Genomic DNA, 13,923 nt, shown 5'->3' on the forward strand with positions numbered 1-13,923 from the left:
CACGCACGCACTCACACACACATTCACTCACTCACTCACACACACACGCTCACACGCTCATTCACTCACACACACGCACTCACACGCTCATTCACTCACTCATTCACACACACGCTCATTCACTCACTCACACGCTCATTCACTCTCTCACACGCTCACACACGCTCACTCACACGCTCACACACTCACTCACACGCTCATTCACTCACTCACACGCTCACAAACACTCACTCACACGCTCATTCACTCACTCACAGACGCTCACACACACTCACTAACACGCTCATTCACTCACTCACTCACACGCTCACACACACGCACTCACATTCACTCACTCACTCACACGCTCATTCACTCACTCACACGCTCATTCACTCACTCACACGCTCATTCACTCACTCACTCACACGCTCACTCACACGCACGCTCACACACACGCACTCACACGCTCATTCACTCACTCACACACACGCACTCACACGCTCATTCACTCACTCACTCACACGCTCACACACACACGCTCACACACACACTCTCACACGCTCACATTCACACACGCGCTCATTCACTCACTCACTCACACACACACACTCACGCACGCTCACACACACACTCTCATACTCCCGCACGCTCACACGCTCACACACTCTCACTCTCGCACGCTCACACACTCACGCAAACCGCTCACTCACTCGCACACACTCACACGCTCGCACACACTCACTCACACGCGCGCACACACACTCTCACAGACACACATGCACGCACACGCTCACTCACACGCACTCACTCACACGCGCACGCACACACTCACGCGCGCACACACACACTCACGCACACACACACACACACTCACGCACGCACTCACTCACACTCACAGACACACACACGCACGCACTCTCACGCACACACACACACTCACACACTCACACACTCACACACACTCACGCACACACACTCTCACAGACACACTCACGCACGCACGCACTCACTTACACTCACACACACACATACACGCTCACGCACACTCACACACACACGCTCACTCTCACACACACTCACTCTCACACACTCACTCTCACACACACACACATACACACACTCATTCACTCACTCACTCACACACGCACACAGACACACTCACTCACACACACACACACACACACAGGGCTGAATTATAGCCCGAGAGGCCTTGTGTTATCAGCCTCCGTGTAAATGTTAGTCTGACAGCAAATGAACAGTTACGAGGCTTGATTAAAAACGCTCAGCGGATCGCCTGAAAGAAACGTGACTTTAATTAAAGCAACAGCATCAATAAAGGAACACGGATCACAAAACGTGTTTCGCTCAGATCACGATTCTGAAGTTAACAAATAAATGCGTAATTTACAAAAGGCTGACACAAAATATTAATTCCTGCAGTCAGTTTAAAAGTTTTTAATTTAATTTGTAATTGTTAAAATTTTATATATATAAAATATATATTTAAAATATAATATATTTAAAAAAGCTATTTTTAATATTAAAATTATGAAAAATTGGTTTGAACGAATGATTCAATGAATACTTCCCTTCATTACTGGGTGAATCAGTGTTTTTGAACGAATCTCTTGAATGAATGAATCAATGACAAATACATTTTTTAACAGTCCCTTGTTGCCAACGCAATCGACACAAACCTTATTTGAAGCGCCAGTTACTTTTAAAAGGTGATTTGCTCGATTTTGATCGCTACCATAGACATCAGTGTTTATATCCGAACTATAAAACTTTCATCCCAGTATTTTCCATCAACTCATGAAACCCTAGTTTTGGGAAAGCCTGGTTTAGCTAATAACAATTATTCAGTTGTATAGAACCAGCCATTGATGAATATTTACTAAATATGACCAACATTAAGCGGAGGGTAAATTAATAAATGACTTGAGTCATTGCACTGGTACTGTGCAATAATTTATCTAACGATCTGAAACATCAAAAGCAGAATTAGACTTTTCTGCTCTTTTACGGTCAAACCAAAATGTATTCAGACACCTTCAACATTTCTCACATTATATCACAGTTTATTTGCTATAGTTTAGAACAGTAGTTCTCAAACTTTTTACAGCGGCGTACCCCCTGGGCATTTAACATTCTTCTGCGTACCCCTCTCTTCCACTTAGACCGCAGTTACATTTATTCTATTAAAGGACATTATTTGCACCCTTAAATTGATTTACAGGTGCATTTTTTACCTTTATAGAGGCAAAGATTTTCTATCCTTATTAATTGTATGTCATGTTTTATGTCATATTCTTAACATTCCATTAAGTGTATTATTAATATAATAAATAAAGCAATAAATGATGGCAAATCGAAGTGATACTTGTAGATTTAAAAATAAAACTCAGCTGTTAAATTTAATACACAATTAGATAAAACCAATTTAGCTCAACTAATTACCAAGCAGTGCTTCATTTTGTTCAGTCTGTGGTGTAAAAAGATCGCATTAGCAATTAAAGAAAAAACACTTAAGCAAAACATGCTCAAGTCGAAGTGTTTGAATCATTTTTGATCCCAAATTTTACAGGTAGTCCACTGTATGAAGAATTTTTGGGTATAATATGTCTCAGTTTACTTTATTTTGCTATCCTCATTTACTAAATGAACTATAGTGTCCTGCACCCACTAGTAAAAAAATATCAAAAATGATATCTGGAGTCTTTAATTTTTGGTTTGACTGTATTTGATCAAACACACTGTAAAAAATAGTGAAATATTATTATGACGTAAAATATCTGTTTTCTATGTGAATATGTGTTAAACTGTAATTTATTTCTGTGATCAAAGCTGTATTTTCAGCATCATTACTCCAGTCTTCAGTGTCACATGATCTTCAGAAATCATTCTAATATGCTGATTTGCTGCTCAAGAAACATTTCTGATTATTATCAATGTTGAAAATATTTAACTTTTTTAACTGTATTTTTGAATAAATAAATGTAGCCTTGGTGAGCAGAAGAGACTATCAAAAACATGTATTCATCTAAAAAGCCCTGTGAATTTGACCATGTTATCTCTTGGGGAAAAAAGGGAAAACAATTAATATTAAACAAGTCTCATACTGTCACTTCTTCCCGTGGAGTGCCTCAAGGATCTGTTCTTGGTCCACTTTTGTTTTTAATCTACATGCTTCCTCTGGGTCAGATGAAAAAAAATTTAATTATTCCAAACTTATGGCCAGTAGTGTAGCTGGCTGGGACAAACACGAATGGATGTAAAGCACTTGTTTCTATGTGGTGTGATGTTAGACTTGAGGTTAGTCACCTGAAGATCTCGCCGGCTCCTGTGAGCTCCTGGAGTCTCCTCTGCAGCAGGAGGACCTCGGCCGTGAAGCGCTCCTGCGTCTCCTCCATCTGCTGCTGATAGTCGCTCTTCAGCCGCTCGATCTCCAGACGCGCTGAGCACTCCTCAGACTCTGCCATGAGCTCTGCAGGACCAGGAGAAACACGTGAGGAAATCCTGCCACTGTTTACAGGCTTCACACTGCAACATGTGAACTGCGAACATGTGAATGTGCTGTTAAATTACTGAACGCTTATTTTTTTTAGTTCTTTCAATTCAATCAATCATTTTGGGACTGCATTCAATCCTAACTATCACATCAGTTAGCAGCCATGACATAAATAATCTCTGGGTACGAGCACAGAGTAAGTGAGCCGTTTGACAGTGCCTCTCTCTTTCATGCTGATGGATCTCTTAATAATGGATCTGAAAGAGCGTTTGATGTGACCTGCGGGATGACCGTTCTCTCTCCTCCTCTCCTCCTGCGTCTGCGCACACAGACTCTCTCGGAGCAGCTCCAGCTGAGCGGCGTGGATCTGAGACAGACTGATGCGCTGAGCCTCCAGCTGCAGACGACACTCCTCCTGCAGACGGACAGAGAGACATTCCTCTGTGTTTAAACTAGAACTCTCAGAGGCTAGAATACATCAGAGGCCATCAGCAAAAACATGCCCCAAATCAAGGCAAAATAATATCAAACGAAAGGTCTGTTACAAAATTAGCCCGTTATTTAAGGATAAAGGATCAGAGAGATGGTGGGAAATGATCTGAAAAACAAGAATATTGTGTCACGAAACCGCAAAGAACATGTCTGGATCATACTACCGACTTAAAAAAAAAAAAAAAAATTTTTTAATTATTTTTAAAAATAAATAAATTTAAAAAATATTAAAAATGTTTGAATAAATAAATACAATATTTTAACAGCAAAGCCTGATTTTGGACAATTATGATTTGTTGCGGAGGCATTATTTTTATGATGATTAAATATCCTCTTACTCTCATAACACTAATGTGAAAAATAATCAGGTTATCTACACTGTAAATAATTTTTACATTATGGTAATATTTGTACTTCCATTATTTTAATGAAAATTAAACAAATCCAAATAAAGAAAAAAATTTTTTTTTTAAATCAATAAAAATAAAATAAAACAATATATTTCATAAAAGCAACTAAGCCTGTTTTAGGACCATTAAGATTTGTTTCCATGAGATAGTTTTAAGGTTCATCCCCCCAAAAAAAATCAACTGGTATTTTTGCATCCTAAAGAGTGAAAACACACTGTATGCTTTTAAAACGTTTGTTTAGTTTGATTGGCCTGAAATGACAACTTCATGATCAACCAATGGCGTGAGACTGGGGGCGGGACTATCTGATTGACTGACCAAAGACCAGACAGTAGGATTGTTTGGAAACAGTCAGTAATTCTGCAGTTAGTATCTGTTTGGTGCCTAAAACTAAACTAAAACCATCAAAGTTCATTTAGTTACTTATAATAAAATGTATTCAGTTTATAATACTAATCTAAAACCATAAACGTTTTAGTTATTTATACTAAAATGTATTTATTTAGTTTACTTACTTTACTTTATTTACTCATCTAAAGCTAAAATCATAAAAATGTATTTATTTAGTTTATTAAACTAATCCATATCATAACTTTATTATAACTAATACATAAACAATTTACTTTATTACACTAAAATTATTTTTTTTAGTTTATTATACTAAACAAAAACTATAAAAACTTTTATTATACTTATCTAAACTAACAAAAACTAATAATAATAATAATAACAGTTTATTATAGTAATCTAAAACAAAAAAAATCTTAAAAATACATTTTCTTTACTTAAAAAAACAACAACAGAAATAAAATTAAATACAAAAACAAACTTATTTTATTTCAGCTAGTTGCCAAGGCAACATATTTCATTTTTGTTTAGTTTAACTTGAACAACTGAAATAAAATTAATAAAAAAGTATATAGACATTTTTACAAAAAACTATAGAATTGACAAAAAATAAAAATAAAACGAGCTAAAATGAAAATGATAACTGAAAATTTAAAAATAAAAACTAATTCAAAATATTAATAAAAACTATAACAGCATCTCAATGACACTAAAATAACACTGACGTCTTGTGAGTCTAACAAAAGCGTTCATATGAGCCACACACACACACACACTCTCACACACACACTCACGCACACTCACACACTCTCACACACTCTCTCACACACACACACACTCACACACACACACACACTCACACACACACTCACACACACTCACACACACACACACTCACGCACACAAACGCACGCACGCACGCACACGCACGCACACACGCACTCACACACACCCGCTCACACACACCCGCTCACACACAGACTCACACACACTCTCTCACACACACTCTCTCTCACACAGACTCTCTCACACAGACTCTCTCACACAGACTCTCTCACACAGACTCACACACACACAGACTCACACACACACAGACTCACACACAGACTCACACACACACACAGACTCACACACAGAGACTCACACACAGACTCACACACACAGACTCACACACACACACAGACTCACACACACACACAGACAGACTCACACACACAGACAGACTCACACACACACACACAGACTCACACACACACACAGACTCACACACACACAGACTCACACACACACAGACACACTCACTCACACTTCAGCACATCTGTGAGGCTCTTTTATATGAGGCACAAAGAGCAGAGGGTCCAGCTCTGTCCTGATTGATGTGTTAACAGGCAGAAACCAAGCATTTTAATGACCATCACAGGAAGATGGAGATCAAGCAGCAATTACAGAGAAAAATCTGCTGCACACGAAACACCGCCAATGGTTTAATAGCAGGTTTCTGATAAACGTCAGAGTTACACTAATACTAAAAAGCAAATTCACCTAATAGCACTTAACTCTCCGCAGCAGACTCTCACACACACACACACTCCAGCACATTTACACACATTTTTACACATTTTTCAGTACGTTACTTGCCATTTCTTTGCAGTTATTTATGAACTTCAGTAACAATTTCTGAGTGAAAATTGTTTCCAAGTAAATCCTACACCTGTTTTTTCCCTCCTAGACTGCTGAGCTGCAGCTGTAAGCTGAAGATGAACAGTAAGAGTTTGATTGACTCACAGACAGACAGACAGATACTTACATGCTCAGCGCCGTCCATTTCCCGCGGCTGCATCATGAGCGAGGCTCTGACAGCGTCTCCATCGGCCGGAGCGTCTCCCGTCTCCACCTGCGGATCACAAACACACACAGAGCCGTCAAACCCGCACAAATCCACTCCATCACAAACCTGCGTGATTACGACAGACACATTCACATATCAACAGCTATTCAGTGTTCAGAGCCTTCACCTGCACTGAAGAAATTGTCAATTCATAAAATCAGCCCACTTAATTGAGAATTAAAGATTAGAGAGAGGGTGGAAAACGATCTGAAAAAACTGTTACAATTAGTGTTACAAAAACTGTGTCACAAAACTGCAAAGAACATGTCTGGGTCATATTTGAATTTTTTTTTTCAAGTTTTAAAAAAGTGAAATATTTATATTTTATTTATATTTATTTTCTTTTTTATTTATACTTTTCACTATTTATAATAATATAGTTTTTTCTTCATAAAAGCAACTACGCCTATTTTTAGGACCATTAAGATTTCTTGCCATGTGACATTTTTATCATAATTAATTTCCACATTATCATTACTGACAAATAAAAAACAAATGAAATTCTCTCTCTCTCTCTCATGACAGTAATGTGAAAATGATTAGATTAGAATTAGATTATCCACATTGTGAATTATTTCCACATCCTGGTAATATTTGTGCTTCCATTCATTTAATAAAAAAACTGCATAATAATTTGTATAATTGCGGATTTAAAAATAGTTTAATTTAAAAATTAAATGAAATTAAATTAAATAAAAAATGAATAGAATAAAAATAATCCAGACTTACTATGACAATGAGAATTAGGGGGTTAACGTGCTTAATTGTCATGAAAAATAATAATATAATAATATAAATAAATAATATAAAAATTCAAAAAACAAAACAAAACCATAATGGGCTTTTAAATGTGCTACGGATATGCATGAATTTTTTTTACACAAAAACATCTTTTGATTTTGGGGTGAAATGTGACCCGTTTGCATGAGATTCACCCATAAATGGTGTTTTGGGGAAAAAATGAAGCGGTAAAGTGTAAACGATGGGCTTTTAAAGCGGTCTATAATTCACTCATTTTCTTTCAGAGCTGCTGAGATCAAAGAGCGTCACACAAACGGGAGAATAAAGCTCATCTGTCTCTCTCGCTCTCTCTCTTTTAAACCACAATCGCCCTGCACTCTGGCCGATTCAAAATCATCTCTCGCTCCTTAAACGCACATCAATTCCTCCCACAGTGTTCACCTGCAGTGCTGCACGGATAAATCATCTGAGAAATGAGATCTACATCGAATCAAGCAACGGCTGGTGCATTTTGAATGCAGTGCAATGCAGATAAACGCAGACCAACTGTTGCATCGCGAGTTTGCAGCACGAGGGTCGATGTAAAACAAACAGCAGCGGCTCTTACCTGCGACGCTGAAAGCTGCTCCTCACGCGCCGCTGTGTGTGTGTGTGAAGTCCTCGCATGCGTCTCTCTCTCCCTCCTCTCCTGCGCTGCTGTCGGAGACGAGGGGTCTTTGTACGGCAGGGACGAGCGAAGAGCATCCAGCTCCTCCCGTGAAGATGTGATGTGCGCGTGATGCGTCTTCTCCACAGAGCACAGCCCACCAGCGACGCTGCGGTCAGATCCCAGCTCTTCATCTCTGCCTCGCTTCAGCGTCTCCAGCTCCGCTTCCATCAGCGAGAGCCGCTCTCCCAAGCGCCTCTTCTCGTTCTCGGCCGTCTCCAGCTTCTCCATCAGCTCGGTGGTGTCTTTCTCCATCAGTGTCTTCCCATCCACCTCCTCGTGTCTCGTGTGTAGATCTCGGAGCTTCGTCTCGTATTCCAAGCGCTGCTCTAGCTGTAGCTTAGCGTTCACCAGGCACATGTACTCGTCCTTCAGCTCCTGGTAGTTCACCTCGAAGTTCCTCTCAGCGAAGGAGAACGTGTTTCTCTGCTTCTCGATCTCATCCTGTAGGTCTTTCAGTCGCGCACACATTTCCTCGTTTTCCGAGGAAAGGCGGTGGATTTTTCCGTGCTCTGTTGACAGCTCATTCCTCGCGGCTGCGTGCGACTGTGTTTCTTCGCTTTCCGCTCTCAAGCGCTCGACTTCCGCCTGCAGCTCCTCGCTTTCCGTCGCCCGATTCATGTCGTTTTTCAACGCAACGATCTCCTCGAGCAGCGCGAGTCTCTCCGAAGCTAACGCCGCTCTCTCGCTCTCCACCGACCGCAGCTTACCCTCAAAATCGTCCAAAGCCTCACGGTGCCTCACGCCCATCTCGTCGCGCAGGTTCTCCACATTCAGCTGGCTTTCCCGTTGGAGGTCGTCGCGAAGTCGGGAGAGCTCCTCCTCGTGGCTAAACAAGAGCTGCGTTCGCAGGCGTTCCAGCTCCGACTCCTGCGATTCGGCCATGCGGTCTAGCACCGCGTCTTTCTCCCGCTGCAGCATGTCGAGTTTGATCTTATAGTTGGTGATTTCTGATTCGTGCTTGGCTTCTAGTTCGCCGTTGGCTTTGTGCGCCAAATCGAGCTGCGCCCGCAGGTCGCTAATAGCGTGTTGCATTTTCTCTGGGCTCTGTATTTCCGCTATTTGCAGCTCGTCGCGCAAACGCTCCACCTCCTGCGCCAGGCCGAGTTTTTCTGCGCTCGCCTGCGTTAGCTCCTGCTCCGCCTTTTCGCGCAGCACTTGCGTCTCCTGCAGCTTCTGCTGGAGCTCGATGAGCTTCACGTTTAGCACGTTGACGCCTCCGGCGCTCTGAAACAGCTGAGCTTTAAACCTCTCCAGCTCTGACTGATGCTGTCGGACGATCTTCTCGGTTTCCGAGTAATGCTGCGCTCGGATTCGCTCCACCTCCGTCGCGTGTTGCGTGCGAAGCTCCTGCTTCATCTGCACGATCTGCTGACCGTACATTTCATCCAGTTCGGCTCGCAGCTGCTCCATCCGTCGGCTCCAGTCGTCCTCGATTCTCCGGAGCGTCTCGCTCTCCGACTGGCCTCCCTGGTGGCAGCGCTGCTGGAGGTCCTCGACGGTTTTCATGAGCTGCAGGATTTCTCCGGACGACATGCGCTCTTTCTGTTTGGACGCGGAGAGCTCTTTTTCGCAGCTGTCTAGTTCTTGGGTTTGCGCAGACAGATGTTTGTTGATTTCCTCCACTTGCTGTTTGGAAGTCAGAAGCTGATCCTGAAGCTGTGTTATTAGACGCTGATGTTCGGTATTCAGCAAGTCCTTTTCTCGTAAACTCTGAGCAAACGATTCTTCAGCTTGTGTGCGGACCTGATGACAGATAAAAGCACATTTTTAGTTTAAACAAGCTTTTTATTGCTGTCAAGCAAGTGCATTTTTTAATCTAATTAATTGCACAATGTGCCGACTAGGGCTGCGACGATAAATCGATCAGGGGTTAAAAAAATAAAATAAAATCCTGAGCCGGGGGGGGGTTGGGGCAGCATGATTTAAATCTATTAAATTTTAATATTTGGCCACATGCAAACTCAGAAACTTTTATTTTGAAATCGCAATGAACAATAAATGGCATATTTACAAATAGGTTGATGTATTCTCCTGTGTTGGCAAAGGTTTATAAATGATTTACGTTACAAATCTAGTGAGATAATGCACACAGTTTTCCCAGATGAACGTTAAGCAATTCAATTTCACAGCATATGCAGAGGAAGAGTTTAGCCTCTTTCCGCATACAGTCTTCACTGTAAATTACCATTAAGAGTGAACAAAACCTTTTCAAAAATCCCGGTAAATTTGTTCTGGCAATCATATCGTTCTGATGGGGATGACATGGAGGAGTACAGCTGTTTCTAAAGCATGCAGCGCCATCTGCTGTTCAAAACTAAGCTCAGAATCGACTCGAGAAGGAATCGCGATGCATTCGGAAAATCTCAGAATCGATGCAGAATCATTTCTCGATTAGCGATGCATCGATTTATTTTCCCAGCCCTTGTGCTGACAATAAAAAATTAAATTGACAATTAAAGCCCTTGTGCAAATTAATCACATCAATTCTGGCTGAGAAATCACCCCCAAAAGATCATTTAAAGTCATTGTGTTAAATTGAGAAAAGCATTGAATGGACATTACAAAAATGCAGCTTTATTAACTAATGTTTTGATTCAACATGGCATAAATAATGATAATAAAGGAGTATTTTTATTTAATATTGAAATATAAAATGTTTTTTAAAAAATGCAATGATAATCTAAATAAGAAACTAAAAGCGCCAGTAAGTGGCAGAGAGTCACTGTATTAATGAGTGAGTCATTGAATCATTCACTCAACCAATTCATTTAAACGGCTGATTCTTTATGAATGGGTCACTGAACCATTGACTCACTCAATTCATTTAGTTACGAAACTGCTTGGAGACATGCAACAGTTCTGCAATGGCTTTGTTTGGAACTATTTTCGTTTGCGAAATTAAGCTAAAACAGATAATATTGTGTCTAAAATGTAACGCAATATTAACTTCTTGTTTATTAAACTGTTGCACAAAATCAATATCACATTTGCAATCGTGTAGATATTTGGGAAGAACAGCACTGCTGTTTGTGTGATACTGCTAAACTACGATATAAATATAAGAGGGTCATTTTTTTGTCCTCGTATCTTGAATTTTAGGGGCATTCTAATGGGCTACATCATGCAGTCAGTCAATTAACTCATTAAATCGACTGCTCTAATTTGATTCCTTAGATAATAAGCAATGGAGGAAAAATAATAAGCACAGAATCTGTAATTATTCAGCAAGGGTCTTTCACTCAGTTCACTTAAAGATGTCTGTTTGGTTGTTTTAATGAGGACTCGAGTGCGAAAACATGCCTGTGCATTAGCAATCAACTTGAACAATACTATTTTTTAGGGTTTGATTTGAGCAAAGCTTATGACGCTGGATCGCATGACTGGAAACAGCTGCCTAGGGTTGAGTAGGCTGACTTGTTTTATAGTGAACTCACCCTCGTGGCTTCACTCAGACTCTCCTGAAGCTGCGCGATCAATAGGAGCTGCTCCTGCGTCTTCTCCTGGTGACCTCTGACCTGTGCGTCCCTCTCGTCCAGCTGTTGCTGGTACAGCGTGATCTGCTGACGGGCCTGGAGCAGATCTGCGGCGGTGGAGCTGATGTTGGAGCTCCGCAGTATCTCACCGGCCTGCAGCTGAGGGAAGATCCAGAGCGTCAGGATATCAGAGAAATAAAACACAACTTCAAAAAACTCCAAAACAGTGGACGAGGTGAGAGAAATGTTGATTACTATGCCTATTGATTTCTTTCAACATAAAACTATCAGTCAAAAAGTTTTAGCTAATTACTGCTTCACACTGTATGTGGGCGGATGTATTTTATGCTAATCTATGCAGAATCCACCTGACTTTACAGAGCTTGAGGATTTAAAGCAGCAGATGACAAAACTGCAGCAGAAGGTTAACAGTTTGGATACTAATATAGTTAACATTATAGCTAACATTACCTTTACAGTAACTAGTTATAGTAATTTTTACAGTTATTATAGTTATCGCTAGCACTATAGTATCATTATAGTTCGCTATAATTATCGTTACAGTTACCGCTATCGTTTTCAATATTTTTGTAGCTATCTAGTTACTATTAGAGTAATCAATATAGTTATCGCTATAGTTACTACTAGAGTGACCGCTATAGTTATCCCTATAGTTACTATTAGAGTAATCAATATAGTTATCGCTATAGTTACTATTAGAGTAAACGATATTGTTATCATTAGTTATCGCTATAGTTACTATTAGAGTAATCACTAGTTATCGCTATAGCTACTATTAGAGTAATCACTATAGTTACTATTACAGTAATCGATATATTTATCATTAGTTATCGCTATGGTTACTATTAATCACTATAGTTATCACTATAGTTACTACTAGTGACCGCTATAGTTATCCCTATAGTTACTATAAGAGTAATCAATATAGTTATCGCTATAGTTACTATTAGAGTAACCGATATAGTTATCGCTATAGTTACTATTAGAGTAATCACTATAGTTATCGCTATAGTTACTATTAGAGTAATCGATATAGTTATCGCTATAGTTAATGTTAGAGTAATTGCTAAAGTTATCACTATAGTTATCATTACAGTAATCGCTATAGTTATAGTTATCATTATTGTTATAGTTATCGTTACCGCTACCGTTTTCGCTAAAGTATCATTAGTTATTACAGTTATTTTTAAAGTAATCACTATATTTATCGCCATTTTTATAGTTCTCATTAGTTACTGTTAGTTATCACTATAGTTATTATTCCTATAGTTATTGTTATCGTTTTAAATATCATTATAGTGTGGTTAGTTTTCATTATTGCTATCAGAGTAATCACTATAGTTATCGTTATCATAGCAATCACTATAATTATCGTTACAGTAGCATTACAGTTATTATTATATGTTTCCTGTTAGCTGTTCTAATGCAATAATAAAGTTCAGTTTCGCCCACTTTAATAATGACACAGAAATGCTACCGATACGTAGCGCAGGTCTGATACCTGTTGGAACTGAATCTGGAGTTTCTGGCTTTGCTCCGTCAGCTCCAGGAACTCCCTCATCACCTCCTCCTTCTCGGTTCGCGCCTGCTGCAGATTAGAGGTGAGCTGCGTGATGATTTCATCCCTCTGTTTCAGCGCTTCCTCGAAGTCCTGCAGCTGGGGACACAAAGCCACACCACACATGTCTCAATTACTGTGATTTCACTCCGTTATGAATCGTAATTGAACAGCCTCCTCAGGTCCCGAACAGCAGGAGACCATATATGTGTCCCTGCAGCACAAAAGCAGTCATAAGTAGCACAGGTATATTTGTAGCAATAGCCAACAATACACTGTATGGGTCAAAACTATCGATTTTTCTTTTATGCCAAAAATCATTAGGATATTAAGTATTTATTTTCCATAAAGATATTTTGTAAATTTCCTACCGTAAATATATCAAATTTTTTATTAGTAATATGCATTGCTAAGGACTTCATTTGGACAACTTTAAAGGCGATTTTCTAGGAATGTAACGATGAACCGCGAGCCGGTTGAAAATCGATTCAAATACGTGACTATTGAAATCGGTTGAGATGCCAAACAAATCACGATACAGTTGGTGCAGGAGTTTATATGAATGCATCTCTGAAGGGAACTGACTGTCTTTAGAAAAGTTTACGTGGTATTTTCTTTTCATCTTGCCTCAGAACGATGCATATTAAGAGTTCATAAGTGCAGCTCTGCTTTGTTTACAGCGGTAACCAAGGAAACACTGTATCATTGCTGTTCATAAGCAGCTGCTTTGTTTACAGCGGTAACCAAGGAAACACTGTATCATTGCTGTTCATAAGTGCAGCTCTGCTTT

At 39.8% G+C, this 13,923-nt stretch overlaps 1 protein-coding gene across 1 annotated transcript in view; it reads right to left on the reverse strand.

Annotated features, from left to right (window-relative positions):
* Positions 1–13,923, reverse strand: part of LOC107714754 (A-kinase anchor protein 9-like) — a 138,161-nt gene that overhangs the window by 92,615 nt on the left and 31,623 nt on the right. The window contains 6 exon segments of the mRNA XM_016520718.1: positions 3,307–3,469; positions 3,773–3,908; positions 6,551–6,637; positions 7,980–9,824; positions 11,516–11,713; positions 13,077–13,232. Coding sequence (XP_016376204.1) covers positions 3,307–3,469; positions 3,773–3,908; positions 6,551–6,637; positions 7,980–9,824; positions 11,516–11,713; positions 13,077–13,232 — 2,585 coding nt within the window.

Source organism: Sinocyclocheilus rhinocerous, unplaced genomic scaffold, assembly GCF_001515625.1.
Source record: "Sinocyclocheilus rhinocerous isolate Xijiao unplaced genomic scaffold, SAMN03320098_v1.1 scaffold359, whole genome shotgun sequence".
In the NCBI taxonomy this organism is placed as follows: Eukaryota; Metazoa; Chordata; class Actinopteri; order Cypriniformes; family Cyprinidae; genus Sinocyclocheilus; species Sinocyclocheilus rhinocerous.